At 37.9% G+C, this 16,650-nt stretch overlaps 1 protein-coding gene across 3 annotated transcripts in view; it reads right to left on the bottom strand.

Moving 5' to 3' along the window:
• The window catches only part of alpk3a (alpha-kinase 3a), a 30,121-nt gene extending 14,577 nt beyond the window's left edge, over positions 1 to 15,544 (bottom strand). The window contains exons 1-8 of one of the 3 annotated variants that reach the window (XM_067418978.1): positions 14,959 to 15,544; positions 14,388 to 14,673; positions 13,612 to 13,650; positions 12,976 to 13,097; positions 12,091 to 12,208; positions 10,087 to 11,416; positions 3,016 to 5,503; positions 1,233 to 1,380 (exon numbers count right to left, since the gene is read on the bottom strand). In XM_067418978.1, the coding sequence (XP_067275079.1) occupies positions 1,233 to 1,380; positions 3,016 to 5,503; positions 10,087 to 11,416; positions 12,091 to 12,208; positions 12,976 to 13,097; positions 13,612 to 13,650; positions 14,388 to 14,524 (4,382 nt within the window). In that variant the 5' untranslated portion in view covers positions 14,525 to 14,673; positions 14,959 to 15,544. The remainder of the gene's footprint in view (positions 1 to 1,232; positions 1,381 to 3,015; positions 5,504 to 10,086; positions 11,417 to 12,090; positions 12,209 to 12,975; positions 13,098 to 13,611; positions 13,651 to 14,387; positions 14,674 to 14,958) is intronic. The other 2 variants (XM_067418979.1, XM_067418980.1) reach the window with 2 other exon arrangements.
• Between the last annotated feature and the right edge of the window lie 1,106 nt (positions 15,545 to 16,650).

Below are 16,650 nucleotides of genomic sequence, written 5' to 3'. Positions count from 1 at the left end.
GCTGATACAGCAATGTGAGAAACATTTTTAGATTTTAATATCCCCTGATGGTGCAATTGAGCAGTGTTGGGTTTCACACTCTCTGTCTGACTAGGGCCTCACCAGTCACAGCTGTAGGGTTCATGGACAAATACAAATAAGTGAATGACAAGATAACAATATTGTTAATAGCTTTTAATAAATAAATGCAGATTTACTGCATTAAATGCCTCTTATAATAGGTCATACAAAAAAGTAGATAATGCACAATGTCACGGCTTGTAGATTTGTATTAGATCTTTATTGCGACATTTCGGAACTTTACTCCAATATGTAGAAAAATGCCTGAAAGTTCTTGAAAGGACTGAAACATTGCTATTAAATAAACATTTCCAAGCTATTATAGTGTGTGGGATTTTTTCTTTACTGCAGTTGTATTTTTCCATCTTTAGATATTCTGTTGATTACATGGTTAGTTCACCCCAAAATAAAAATTCTGTCATTAATAACTCACCCTCATGTCATTCTAAACCTGAAAGACTTTCGTTCATCTTCAGAACACAAATGAAGATATTTTTGATGAAATCTGAGAGCTCTCTGTCCCTCCATAGACAGCTATAGTTAGTTAACACTTTCAAAGCCCAGGAAGGTAGGAAAGACATCGTTAAAATAGTCCATGGGACTCAACCTTAATTTAATGAAATTATATGAAAACGTTTTGTGTGCAAAAACAAAAATAATGACTTCATTTAACAATTTCTTCACGTCTGTGTCAGTCTCCTACGCCGTTTACGTTGTAAATACAGTGCAGCTCCTGCATCGTCATCACGCGCATGAGTTGTGGTGCTCATGTGAACAGCATCGGCTGCCACAGAACTTGAAAGCGCTGTTTGTTTTGATGCACAAAAATTATTCATATCATTTCATAAAATTAAGGTTGAACCGTTGGAGTCACACGGGCTATTTTAAAAATGTCTTTCCTACATACCTTCCTAAGTGTTAATTAAATAGCTGTCTATAGAGAGTCAGAAAGCTCTCAGATTTCATCAAAAATATCTTCATTTGTGTTCCAAATTTGAACAGATGTCTTACAGGTTTGGAACGACATGAGGGTGAGTAATTAATGACAGAATTTTTATTTTTGGGTGAACTAACCCTTTTTACTTGTCCTTGTCCTTTTTTCCCCTGTTGTTAAGTTTATGTATCTTGACATTTAAAATTGTATAATGTGTGGAATAACTAGGGGAATTTACCGTCTTTCCATCTCCAAAATCACCTCTTCATCTCTGTACCACTTGATGGTGGAGTCACTAAGAATGTTAAAAAACTGGCACCACAGCTTCAAGTGGCCCGAGGCATCTGAGAAGGCCTCTCCTCTAATCTTGCGGATAACCTGAGGAGCTGAATGGAAAGAGGATCAGGGGTAACTTGACAGAAGCAACAAGGTAAAGATATGTACTCTCTAGTTTTAACTCTTCCCCCATATCAAATGTCCACCTATGTCTAGGTGTCAACAAGATAACGTCTGAAGGGTACAAAATTAGAACACTTGCTTAGAAAGTATAAGTATACATACAAAAATAAACTGTCATGCATTCAGGAATATACAAACATTTTGATTGCTTATTGTATTGGTCCCAAACTAGAGTCATACAATTATTTTGTTGGCATTTTAACCTGGCACCTCTGGCACAGATTATCAGCTGGACTTAAAGGGTTAGTTGACCCAAAAATGAAATTGATGTCATTAATGACTCACCCTAATGTCGTTCCTCACCCGTAAGACCTCCGTTCATTTTCAGACACAGTTCAAGATATTTTAAATTTATTTCGACAGCGTATCTAAGTGTATGCACACTATACTGTCCATGTCCAGAAAGGGAATAAAAACATCATCAAAGTAGTCCATATGTGACATCAGTTAGTTCATTAGAATCTCTTGAAGCATCGAAAATACATTTTGGTCCAAAACTAACAAAAACTACGACTTTGTTCAGCATTGTGTTTGTTTTTAATCCTCAAATAAACATTAAAACGGCCATGATTTGGATCGCGTGCCAAACTGCCAAACTTCTGAAATCACGTGACATTGGCAATCCGAATCATGAATCAATACGCTGATTCATGACCGTTTGAATCTTTATTTTGAGGTTTGAAAACAAACGTGGAAGAGAAGACAATGCTGAATAAAGTCATAGTTTTTGCTATTTTTGGACCAAAATGTATTTTCGATGCTTTTAGAGACATGGACAGTATAGTGTGCCTACACTACGCTGTCGGACTAAATATAAAATATTTTATACTGTGTCTGAAGATGGGTGTGGAATCATTAATGACAACAATTTCATTTTTGGGTCAACTAACCCTTTAACACACCCACCAACATGCCAAATGCGGGATTTCAGCATTGGCGTGTAATGCAGTCACTCCTATTAGCCACTGGCAAGTTGAATTTTATATATAATATATACATTTTTTAGTTGTAGTCTTTTAAAAAACAATCTGAAAAAATAAACTAAATGCAATACATATTGATGCTGAAATATCTTAAACGCTTCCAATACTCATTTTCCGCAGAATAGATACACGATATCTGTCCTTCAACAAGTTACACACAAACCCGCCTCCGCTCACTCACTCGTTTAATTTGCTCCAGATGAATATTGTTGGTGTAACAGGGCTTGAATTTTTGTGTATTGCGCATCATTTTACTCATTCCTGCAGATTTTGTGTTCACACCCAAAGTGAAGGCACATAAAGCCGCATTTCAATACTAAATTGAGTTCTTTTCGCTGCTTATTGCGCAGTGAAAACACTGAGTGGCAAATTAAACTTTGAAAAACCACTAGAGTAAAAAGCCCTGATTGTCTGATTAATCAGTAAAGATTTGGCAAACTAACAGAAGTGTTAGTTCTTTCTAAGATCAGACAAACTTGTCAATAGAAGAAATGAATCTCAGTAGGTTCCTGATGGAAAAACTGAACTAAACATGATATCTGTGAACAGTCAACCACTGTAAGAATAAGTAAGTGCTACCTTTGAAGGGGTCCAACTTCTCCTTTTCTGCTGGTTTGCTTTCAGTCTTTGTGCTGTCTGCCACCTCTGCTACCTCCTCCTTGGGTTTCGGCACCTCCAGTGTGGCCTTGCGGCGGGCCAGCAATGGTGAACGTCTTTCTGTGGGAGGTGTTTGCTGCCCACTTTGAAGTTGCAGGAAAGCTGCCCTGCGAGCCTGACTGGGCGACATGTATGGACTGTCCCTCTTAACCTGCGTGTCAGATCCCTCATCCTCAGACTTGGTTTTGGCAAGGTAGATTTTGCGGCGAGCACCAGAAGCCAGCTCCTCAGGAGTGGCAGAGGGTATTAGGGTGAGACTGTCTCGTCGCTTCATCTTGGGGCTACTCTCACAAGATAGGGTGGATGTGGGTGTGCTTCCTCCACTCTCTTCTCCTTTCTTCTCACTTCCATCTGCTGATGCAGCCGAGGCAGACCCCTGATTCTCTAAGTTTGGATTATTCTTTGCCATAAGCCTCCGCAAACTGGCAGGACTTAGTGGAGGGAGCGTAGGTCCCACAGGGGTTGTTAGGCTAATTTTTTCTATGGAAGGTTTGTCCTTTTGAAGCCTGTCAGCTTCAGGTTCTACTCTTGTGTCTTTTGGCTGAGGAGCTCTGTCTGGGTCTTGGTTAGTAATACCAGCAGTTTTTGTAGACATATCAGGACTGAGTTGGGACATGAGTTGCTCTCTTGGCTTCTCAGAAGCAGGAGCTAGACCATGTTGGTCGCTTTCTCTCTTCAGCAGTGTAAATAAAGTCTCAGCGTCATCTTTTTGGTTGCCGTTATGTCTTTCTGTATTTGTGACAGAAATGGGAGGGATATCTTGCGTGATATCTTGTGAGATTACTATGCCGGGAAGTGAGGGCTGTGAGTGAGTTTGCTCTTGGTTAACAGTGGTTGTGTTATCATCAGCACATGCTATGTTAATTATAGGGATATTATTGTCATCTTCTCTGCCCCATCCGGTGTTGATACTTCCTTTCTCTTCTCCGCTTCTCACTCTTGCTTCTAGATTTTGTGGTTTAACTTCCTGTTTTCTCTCCACAGAAGGTGATGATGGAGTGTTCCTCGTCCCACCCAAAAGATCTGGAATAACTAAGGCACCGTTGGAAGCTGATTCACCTGTTGCTCTTGTTGCATCATCCATCGGTCTTTCCTTTTCCCGAAATATCTGTGCAACCTCTTGCGTTAGAGGTTGCATAACTCGCTCAGGCTCTAATTTCAGCATTTCACTTCTTGGCGCATTAACAGGTTCTTCACGCTTGACTCTTTCTGGCAATGTCACCTTTATTTCCGGGATGAGTGGCATGGATCTCTTCTTTGCCACATTTTTAATGACGGTTTCTCTTGTATCGGGGAGTATTATAATTGGTTGGACTGCTGACTGGTCCTTCTCTGTTAACCGTCTCTCGGCTTGTGTTTTCGTTAGGAGTTTTGGTTTATCTACTTTGTATGACCTCGACTGAGTTTCCATAACCTCAGTCTCACCTCGTCTTGAATTTTTGGGGATTTCCATCTCTGGAATCACAATAGATGTCTCTGGAACAACATTCTTGTTTTGCTTAACATCATCTTTCTTTGGTTTACTGGAATCATCCTTCAGTTTTTCAGCATTAGCATTGCCCTTTTTCTTATCCTCCCTCTCTTTAATGCTTTTCTCAATCGTATCTCCACCAGTATCTTTTCCCTTCTCCTCAGCATTCCTGCTCTGACTCGGAATGCTTTTATCATTCTTGTCTTCCTCCGTATTAACGTCATTTGCTGTAGTAGAGTCAGCTGCAACTTCTTTATTATCCTTGAAACTAACATTTGCTGTTGGTATAGATTTTCCATCTGGTATAAAATCAATTTCCATTGCACTCTTAGATACAAGAGCGACAGAATCCCATTCTTGATTCAGACCTGATTCTGGGGACAATGAATTTTGATCATTCATTTCATATTCTCTTTCACTCACTACAACTACAGGAAGGACTGACTCTTTTAAGACAAAGGCACTCTCCGACTCATTTTCCCCAGCAGAGAAAGATTTCCTTTCTATTGCACCATCCATCTCCTCTTTATTTTTCTCTGTCAGGGAACCTCCCTCTAGCATTTTCATAACACTTTCCTCCTCCATATGAGGAATTACTTTCTCATTTGACTCGCACGGCTCTTTGCTCTCTTCTACCCTCATCTCCGCTGATTGGGACTCAGTGTGCACTTGGGTAGGGACAAAGTCGGCAAGCTGTGAAAGATGAGACTCTGGCTGGCTCTCACAACACTGCGTGCTTTCCAGGTCTGCCATGATGAGGTCTATCAAGGGGGCAGCTGAGCCCTCCTGTTCTTCTAAAATATGCATTTCCTCAGCACCTCGCATGACCTCATCCACAGGATAGGTAAATTCCAGCCTTTTGGACTCGGGTGGAGGATTGGGCAAGTCCAAAGATGTAGGAACATCAGGGGCACTGGGTTTAGTATAGTCATCTGTAGCCTTGAGACATAAACGGTTGCTTGTTAAATATTTAACATGTTGACCTTGTAACACTGAATATATTGTACAGTTTTAATTTATCCTCTTTGCGTGCATTAGAACTTAGATTAGACGTTTGTTCAATTAAAGCATGTAAGTAGCTTGTATAAATGTTCTTTATAAAAAAAAAACATAACTGAAATTGATTCTCGAGACAAAACAATGACAGTGGCATATTTTAAGATATGCCAGTGCAAGTTGCTTTCAGTTAAAACTCATTTTAATCTGGGATAATATAGGCTTACATTTTCCACTGTAAAAAGGGATCAGTTGATTTAACTTAAAAAAGAAAACGCTGTGAGTAAATAAACTTCATGCATAATTGAAAGAATTAAGTTATGTTGAATTGTCAAGTTCACATAACTTATTTTTTTCAATCACACATGAAATTTACTTAATTATTTTAAACTCTTTTCCTCACTTTTCTTAAGGTAAGAAACTGATCACTTTTTACAGTGATTGGGATAGTAATTGAAATAAGAGTAACTGATCGCTCTTATGTTTGGAATGGTACAGTATGCTTCTTAAATAATACAAGCAATGCCTTAGGCGTTTTTGTAAAAGCTTAGATTCAATCAATATAAACAATAAATAACAACAATGTTCTTGATATAATGTTTTTGTATTTATTTAATAGGGACACACCTTATCTATTTATTGTCAGTCTGTTCACTTGTTTTGTTTAAGCTGTTATATTTGAAACATTATACACATTTGTACTGATCTTGTGCAACTTTTCATGTACTGGGAGGAAAAACAACATAATATTTATGACCCGTCAGGTCAACTTGAAAACGCCCCTCTCTAGTGACATTTGATATTACTGACACCATAAAGCCACATTAGTAATGTTTAAAAAACACTTATCACTGAGTTTTAAGTATATAAATGCTAAATTATGTATTTTACATAATTAATTATGCCCATATTTTGAATTTTCTAATAATAGTCGAGCCTAGAAAAAAATGTTTTCCTCACAATTCCTTTGTTTCTTGTGGGAAGTGATATATAATATGGTGAATGTGATTTTAATAAGTATAACATGTTCCTGGAACATCTGTGTTGATCCTGAAACAACATTCCAAACAACCAATCAGATTTGAGGGGCATGTTTACGTCAAGTTTAGGCTTATGTGCTTCTACATTAGTGTTATTCACCTAGCATTTCCCGCTGATTTTTTGGGACAGGATATGGGTAGAGATAGGCTTAGGGATACGAATATGGTTAGGTCTAAATTATGGTTATCTTACTTGGCAAAATCACGATGACCAATGTGATGTAGTGATATGCCTCCAGTATGGGCCTACAACAGATCTCGAAGGTGGAGTGTGTAATTTTTGTGCCACTACCAGCACCTAACGGAAATGCCAAAATTTTATTGATAACAAATTGATCATACAGACAGGTAGCCCCTCCTCCAAACTCACACCATTGGTTGAGCCAATGTTGTTACTTCTGACCCAGTGCAAACAAACAGATTGCAATCCCATTTGGTGCCACTAGTTACCTTAAAAAAATTAAAAAATTGTCCTGGCTCTTCCAAGCATTATAATAGCAGTGAATGGCAGCCCAAAAAAGTGCATCCATCCATTATATAAATAATCCAGACGGCTCCGGGGGTTAATAAAAGCCTTCTGAAGTGAATCGATAAGTTTGTGTAAGAAAAATATCCCTATTTAATATGTTATAAAGTAAAATATCTAGCTTTCGCCAGACTGCCTTCCATATTCAACATGCAGAAAAGAATATCATATACACCTAGGATGGCTTGAGGGTGTTTAAATAATGGGATAATTTTCATTTTTGGTTGCGCTACCCCTTAAAGTCACAATGAAATGGAACAGATCTTTTGCACTGCTACGTATATCCAAGTGGATTATCGGAAAAGTAAAAAATGTAGGATGGGGACATAGTTCTATCTATTGGTTGCTGATTGGATTTTAAGATGTGATCCAATAATGACATCAAAATAAAAATTTAAATGGATGAATTGTTCACAATAAGATCAATACAATGCATTTATAAAATATAGGGTGAATTTCCTTTTTTTTCATGACTTTAACTAATCCTTATATAATGTAATCAGTTTACTATATTAGTACGTTATGACTACGGAAACATTTAGCTGTAAAAAAAAAAGATAAAGATAATTAAGTGAGTGTCAGTATTGACAGAAGTAGCTTATCACATTTATGGGCTGTTCCTAAAACAACTTTCTTTTCAGACGTTCCTCTATGATTCAAAACACAGGGTTCAGATTACTGTGCAGTGTTCCTCTAACGGACACACCACAACAACTAACATTAACTTCCCACGAGACGCTAGGTTGCACTTCCACTTTACATAGGAAATAAAACAGATGAATATGTGGCATGCCAGGTGCAAAGCGATCACATGCTCGTCCTGTCTGAGACTGTAGAGCATGTCAATGAATTAAAGGTGACATTCACCTTGTTGACTAACAAACATGAATGGTTATTAGCATTTAGCCGAGTCTGGTTTTAAGCAATGATGCAATCACTGTGGTTCAGTCATGGCATTTCATAAATCATGTGAGGGCTAACAGAACCCCTGCCATGTGCATATTCTTGCCAAGAAAGAGGCTTGACTACTTTCTATAGTTATAAGTAAACATGTTCATTAGGAAACAGAACTAAACTCTAAAACTAAAATTAATAATAGCCATCTTGGGCATCTATTTTACACACAGAGATAAAGGTTTTACATGCAAGTGGATCATTGAGTAATGACGATGAATCCTTATTTCAAACTACAGATCTGTCAGCTGACTTTGGTTTCTCTGACATAATATATACAAATTTAACAGACAATAATTCTTTGTATGGTATGGCTTCTCTGAGCACAGATTAGAAACAGGTTTATTTTAAGACACAGGGAACCAAAGAATCTGGAAAATGTGAAGAGGTTTGTCTTCTTCTCTTGGTGTCCAGCAACTGTCATTGCTCATGTCCTGACCTGTACTGACATTGAAACACGTCCATTTAAAGTCAACATTGATATGACGTGGACCCTGTTTGCTTTCTTAAAGGGATAGTTCACCCAAAAATGAAAATGTAATGTTTATCTGCTTTTCCCCAGGGCATCCAACATGTATGTGTGTTTGCTTAGACCCCATTGGTCTAGAGCCCATTGGCATGCATTATACGAGCAACGGTTTTTAAAAATCCTAATTTGTGTTCTACTGAAGAAACAAACACACATACATCTTGGATGACCTAGGTGTAACAGATAAACATCAAATTTTCATTTTTGGGGTGAACTTTCCCTTTAATGCATGCATGATTTAATGTCAGTTATAAGGAGAAAATAAAGTTCCATCATATTTTTTGGAAGTACGTCACATTAAATAAATAAAAACTGTTGTAAATGCTGCTGACACATGGAAACAGACATTCAAACTAAACTAGATAAGCTGAAATCCAGTCAGTTTGACTCACTCTGAGCAGTAATGATTGGGCTTTTAAAGAGACAGCAGACCTTATTCAAAGTTTCAGGAGAACCGTAAATGAGACAAAAGCAGAGCACAGATGAATATTTCCATAGAGTTGTGTTTAGGACAGGAGTAATGATACTGAAAATTCAGCTTTACCATCAGTGGAATAAGTAACATATAATTATGTATATATATATATATACAATTAAATAGATTATATCACAATATTATTGTTTTTACAGTATTTTTTTTTTATCAAATACATGCAGCCTTAGTGTGCACGAGAAACTTTTTGTTTTCAAAGTCCAAAATTTTAAAAAGGCAAAACAGACAGAACTGTTATGCTGATAATATAATATTGTACACTACAACATTAGGTAAGTTACACATCACTACATGTACGTACTAAAGTCAAAACAGTAAATCTTGCATAAGTAACTACCTCTATATCAAAACCTAGCTCTATAGTAAATAGATATAGTTAATGAATATTACTCAGTTCTTATTTAAGTAAGTACAATGTAACTACCTCACCTTTAAATAAAGGTTTACACTTCATTTTAAGGTCTTATTGTTACAGTGTAATTACATATTAACTACATACTCAGTTGAGGGTTAGTTGCATGTAATTATGCATAATTTCCTGTTATTGCTATAGTAACTATATGTAAACGTGTAACAAGGGCACTGTAAAATAAGGTGTTACCATATAAAGTTTATCCCAGCATTGTAATAAATACTGTATTTATTTAGAAAACATTACCATAGACTTTAGACTCCACTTTCTTACCTATATCCCAAACACTGAGGTTGCAGTTTTGCTCAGAAAATAGTCTATATAAGAACATTGCTGACTCCCTGAATCCTTACAAGATAAAGTCAAAGATCAAACAACCTCAAAGCTGCCTACTGTGTTCTCTTGGGTATAGTTTGTGTCATCATCTTGGCCATGGACTGGTGTAATTAAACTCAAGTCTTGCTGCACAAATGTACTATCTATAAATAACTCCCATGTGCTGTGCTGCAGGAAGCCCTGCACTAGATGGACAAAACCGGCAGGTTGTAAGGTGAGAAGTGCGATGAACTCACCTTGAAAAGCAGCGAATGAGAAATCTGCGGGACTTCTTCTGGACTGCTCTCCTCCTTTGGCATCTCCTTCTGCTCTACAGAAAGTCTGAGTGTTGCTTCAATGCTCTCGAGATGTTTTTCAGGGGTGGGAGACACATCCTCAGGTTTGTTTACATGAAATTCAGCTAAATTAGAGTTTATGATTTCATTGGGGGTGGTTGAATCTTGTGTTTGTTGTAAAGACTTTCTTATTACTTCCAAGTCCGTCGTTTGAGATGATTCCTGGACAGCCTTTGGTGCATCCTGTTCAGAGGACAACTCTTGAGGATGTGTTTGTGAGGGAGGAATTTCTTTTTCTATGATCACTTCACTAGCTCTCCATGTGGTTTCTGCTGTCTCTGAAGGCTTCTTGCTTTTGCCGAAAAACATGTCCTTTAAGGAGTGAAGAACTGAGGTTAGAGCCGACTTGTGTTGAGGTTCTTGCTCTTTGTGTGACGCGGCTTTGGTTGAAGCTCTTTGTTCTTGTTCTGTTTGCCTATTTTTCTCTCGTTTTCTTTCTTTGGCTCTCTCTCGCTCTTTCTCCCGCTCGGTTTCTCTTGATCTGTCCCTCTCCTCTTCTTTTAATCTTTCTCGTTCCTTCTCCAGCTCTTTTTCTCCTTGGACAGGACTGACATCGACACCCATGTTCTCAGAACTCTGATGTTCCTCAGCCACTTGTGACTTCACAGACTCAGCTAAGTATTTTGACAGGCTCATCCCTTCATTAACATCCTCTTGTTTTCTGTTGCTCTGGATGGGCGTAATAATGCCCACCTCATCAAATCCATTGGTAATAAACTGCATCTTTTCATCTGGTTTCTTTTTGGTGGACTGCTTTGTGGTGACCACCTCCATTGGATCACAGATACGGTTGAGTTTCTCATTGCCATTCTCTGTTTTCATCTCTGGGGTTCCTACAGAAGCCTGTGCCAAGATGTTATCAGACGTATTGTCTATGAGTGCAGGCTGCTCTTCTTCTGTCCCTCGGGAGGTCACACCCTCCTCTCCATCCTGGGTTGTCGGAGAGGAGCTCAAAGGGGGCTCGTTCCCAGCAGGAGTCCGATGCTTCCTTAGTATGCGTTCCTGGTTAATCACATTTAATTGTTCCTTCTGGATGTTCTCCTTACCCCGACGTCGACTCTCTTCCAGCTCTCGCCGCTTGTTCTCAGCCTTCTGTTTCAGTTTGGCGAAGAACCTTTGGTGGATCATGTACTCGCTCATGGTCCCCACCTCCAGTACCCCGGAACAGGAGACGATGCCCTTACTGTTCCTCGCTGAGGCCTGATAAATGGCTGCATCATCTTCTGTACAGCTGCCGAACGAAGCAAATGTAGTTATAGCCACTGTAGTCACTAGTAAAACCATGAAAGCATTGATTTGGGTGTAATGTTATTCAATGTACTAAAACCAAGGGCCAGATTTACTAACTAAGATATACCAGCGCAAACTCCCTTTTGCCGTTAAAAACTACTGTCAGGATTTACTAAAGACAAACAGTGAAAAATTAACGGGGGGTTCATTTTGCCCCCCAATTTGCCCAGCTCAATTTGCCCAGCTGAACTTATTGCATATACATTTGTATGAGTCTCCCTTTCAGACGCAGAAATTACAGGGGGAGGGTTTATAAATGAATCACATAAGGGGGTTCACTAAGGTTTGCATTAGTACATTTTCTGATATTTGCGCTGTTATTTACCGCCAAAAAAAGCATGTCTTAAACCAGCCACTATTTTGCACTGCTCTTGGTGGATTACGTATGGTAATTTTGGAAATTTTCCTGCTTTATCTTTGTTCTTTAATTTGCACGTCATCAGTAGATCATGAGCCGAACTTTCCACTCCATCTGAGCTTTTTTGGATTTGTGCTTGTTTGCTAATTTGCCCTGTTTAGTAAATCTGGCCCAAAGAATCCAATAGGAATTGTGCTGCTATAGAAATCTGAAGATATGTAGAAAAATAGCTATTTAGTCTGAATCAAGAAACATACTTGTAGATGTGCAGTGTGTGAATTTTTCCATTGCGAAATATTTCATATTTGGGAAGGCCACAATATCGATCTAACTCCATGTCATCTTTGTACCAGGTCAGCTCAGGAGCCGGGTAACCTGGTGGAAATAAATGTGTGTAAAGTTAAGGTTTGTGCTTATTCATTGGAAACAGTAAAAACAACATTTATGTAACCCATGTAATCTTTTATAATCGTACAGTTTTATTTGAGAAACGTTTGGACACTCAGGCCCTGTTTACATCTGGTGTTAAGTATTTTGGTCAATTGGACCCCAAGTAGATGACGCTAAATATGTTTTGAGCTTGACCACTTTCGACCATTTCCAGAGGTAGTCGAAAACTGATTAGCCTGGATTGCTTTCATAGTGTAAACACGCATGTGGTCGAATGTGTTCAAACAGCCACAAAAGACCGCCTACTCTCCGCCTACTGACTTATAACATTATGGAAAGCGCACTAGCCAGACGGGATTTAAACTTTGTCGGCTAAAGTCACAAATTTGGTTTGAAGACGAAAAACATACCAAGCACAATTAGAGCTTAGGTCTAATATGTACATTTTGTGAGCTTATTTAGTCCATTAAATCAAAAGATCTGGAAAAACACACGTTTACCTGCCCATTGACCCTCCCCTCAAAGAAATCAGAACAGAAGTGGTTGAAAGTGGACAAAAGAGACGGATTAAAACACCAGGTGTAAACGTGAGTGTGTCTCCATCATGATCTGACTGACCAAAACACACCTTAATACCAGGAAGAAACAGGGCCTCAGACACCAAACAACATATAGCATACCATATAATATAAAGTTTTCATGTTTTAAACTTAACATTTGTTTTCATAATCATAAGTTTAAAAAAAACTTACCTGTGACAACACAAGAGAATTTGACATTGCACGATTCTGACACTGCCTTTGATTTTATGGTGGTTTCAAAACTTGGCTGGGTCTCTTCAGTCAATTGAGCCATGACGGTACATAATGTACTCCTGAAGATGGCAAATACACAGTGTCAACTCAACAATCATCATATATAAGACAAGCTAGTAAGCATTATATAACATTATTCCAACCATTACTATATGAATCAATAAATTAATTAGCAATATCTACAGCAGGGAGATTGCATTGACATAAAAGTGTATTATTAATATCAGTAGTACAATATAAAATTATAATTATTGTTGTCACTGGGAGGAAAAACTGCAGGGTATTAACAGGGTGAGAGGATAGCCTGATAACGTAAAACATTTTGGAAACATTTTAGTGCACTTTTTCCATGCACAATATACTGTGGTTATTTGGATGGGTGGGTTTGGACAATTGAAAAAGATTTGTACATTGAACACAATACTGTCATAATCACGCTGCAAATCAAATGCAAATTGGGTATTTCTGAGATTGTAAAACAAACCAAAGGGGGATAAAGGCATGTTGGGGAACAGAAATTGTTATCTGAAGTGTAGTTAGTTTAGGATTGACCTTTTGAGAAGCTTTTATTACCTCGACGGCCTGTAGTTTGAATAACTGTGAGTTGAAAAGCTATTTAGAAAAGAGGCAAATCAAAGGGACACTCATCAGACAAGAATATCTAAACTACGTACTTTAACTGTGTGACCCTGATTTTTAATCACAACCAGGAGCAACTGTAATGCAGTCATACAGTAAAAGCTGTTGCTAATGGTGAGAATGTTGTGGTCTCTTTTTGGCATAACCGTAGTTGAGCAAACACAACACAACCAATGTGGTAACCACAGTTACGTCAGTATTTCAGCAACAACAAAACCATTATACTGATGACAAACAGATTTTGTGATTGCATTCAAATGACTATATGCGAAAATGACATCTCATTTAATACAATAAGTATCAGAAAAGACAGTAGGAAACTAAAAAAAAGGAAAAAAGAAATCCAATTAAAGCCATTTTTCCATTTTTAATCGAATTATATACTATTAATACTGTATATAATTAATATGATTTTGATGATATTTATTTCTCTAGACTTAAAGACATAAACCTCAAAACACTTTTTAAAAATAAAAAACAATAATTGTATTAAAATTAAAGCCATTTTGGTCAAATTATATACTATTAATATTATATATAAATAATACACTTGATTATATTTTATTTCTCTAGACTTAAAAACCACCATAAACCTCAAAATGAACATCCAAACTTGAGGTATGGTTTATTATGACAGATTTTTACAATTTTCACAACCAAATATGGAAACAAACACACACGCTATCAAACTGAAGGTATAAATATTTTACCTATTTTCAGGCCTAACGTTGGAGAGGTAGTTGCGGCTCTCGGACCTTCCGTTTGGAGATGAGACATCCTCCCCGTTTTGGCTTCCCGTTCTCCCATTTCCAGAGTAAGAGCGGGTCATGGGCCTCCTGGATGTCATTGTCCAAAACAAATAACTTCAACAGTCCAAAAAAGCCCACCAGTCTCTTTGAGTGGGGTTTCAGTATTTCTGTAGAAAAAATGTGAGGTTTTCTTCAGGCTTTTGGAACCAAAATGTAGAGTTCCTCTTTGTAATTAACTGGAAAGCTACTGAAAAGGGGGAAAAGTACAAATAAATTCAAATCGAGAAATACAAACACTTGAAAAGGTGTACTAACAATTTTAAAATATAGTTCAGACAGAACCGTTTTGAAGACAACTTGCCTCAACAAGCAGACCATTTGAACAGAAAAGTTATAAATAGGAACTCGTGTTTGTTAGTTTTAATTTGTCCAAACACGTTCATTTGTATTTAATTTTGAGCCAAGACATATACTGACTAACTTTGAATTTCTAGACAAAAATATATTACAATATCACACTTAAAGAACTCACCATTAGCATGTTTCTTTGCCTGTTCTTTGGAGCCTGCTGTCCCAGTAGCACTAGAATTGTCAATCACAGCAGAGCATGTGTTGCCAGCAGAACACTATTTATAGCAGGCCTACAAATAGGCGCAAGAGCACATCACATTTTCCACAACTAGCCATTGCACTGAAGCCACTTGAAAACAGTGCACAAGAAAAAGACAGCAAAAACTTGCAACCACGGGTCAAAATCATAAATATCTCCTGCTCTAGTAATTCCTTATCATGAGCTCCTGTAACTCTCACTCTTACTGACTGATCAGATGTGTGAGCATACATAGAAATGGGCTAATGTGTGTAAATGTAGTACGGTATGTCTGGTGAAAGTGCAGTGATCTGTTGCAAGTGATCTTGATTACAGCCCTTCAGACAAGCTCAAAGCATGGCCCAGGTTTAATTAGGACAGCCCCCTCTATGTCACTCTGTCTGTACACCCTCCCCATAACAGTCAACAATCTTTCACACCGGTCATGTGTCATTGCATCATTTTCCAATCATAAAAGGGCTCCCATTACATGCTGTCAAGCAACCACTCTCACAAACATACTGTTCATCATTCAAACAACAGATGACACAGATGCTCACAAATAAAAATAATAGAGATGTAAACACACGGACACTTAAGTCACACTCACAATTATTCACAAATAATTGTCTTAATTGGGACTTTGTTTATTTTCTTTGAATATTATTATTTAAAAGAACACTATGTAACAAAACTGCATGCATTTTGCAGAAGAAATGTGTTTTGGTTTTGTTTTGGCTCTGGGTGACTATGTGAATGAATATGACCCTTCACAATATTAAGTGTCTTCGACCTAAAGCGGCGTTGTCATACACAGATTGTGGCGCTGCTTCAAGTCAAACCCACATTGCACTTCAAATTATCTAGTCAATATAAAACCTTACTCACCTGTTGAGTAATAGAAATGCCAACATTTTACAACATTTTAAATCCATGCCATCTCTGAAAAGCCAATGTTGATTCTTGTTTTATTACAAGCTTTGTCTCTTTCCATTGTTCAATATAAATTAAACAATAAATAAAATACATTTATATTGTTCAATCAGTGTAGATTTAGATTTAGCATGTTTAACGACAATGCCACTATGCCAGCCTGACGTGGTCATACTCAATTCTAGTCAGAATATGAGTCTGATACTGCTCCATTTGGCAGTGATTATGGGGCATGTTTCGAACCAGGAAAGACCTCAATAGACCTACAACCAATCAGAGCAACGGAGCGACACAGTTATGCCACCTTCACGTGCTACTGGAAATGTGATAATTCCCACTTCTGAAGTCGTGATTACGAGTTCATCCCGTTCAAATTGTGAAATGTGCAATTTTTACCTATAGGAAACTCGTAATTACGATAATTCCGAGAGCACGTGAATGCAGCATAAATTGTCAAATGTCAACAGAACTCAGTGCAGTTACTGTGTTGCCAAGTCTGCGGTTTTCCTCAGGGTTGTTTTCCATGTCCACAGGTTGAAGTGAACCAACCTCAATTATGTGATATGTAGACCCAGGAATGCGAATTTTAGCAGGCAACCTTGCCAAAATAACACACATTTTACCCCCCAAACGACATTTTTTCAGGAGGATAAAAATAATTTTGGAGAACAATTTGTTAATTTTCCTGATAGTTACCCCTTT

Source organism: Pseudorasbora parva, chromosome 16 (genome assembly GCF_024679245.1).
Source record: "Pseudorasbora parva isolate DD20220531a chromosome 16, ASM2467924v1, whole genome shotgun sequence".
Taxonomy (NCBI): domain Eukaryota; kingdom Metazoa; phylum Chordata; class Actinopteri; order Cypriniformes; family Gobionidae; genus Pseudorasbora; species Pseudorasbora parva.
The sequence above is the reverse complement of the archived record's forward strand: the minus strand, read 5'-3'. Positions and strand labels throughout refer to the sequence as shown.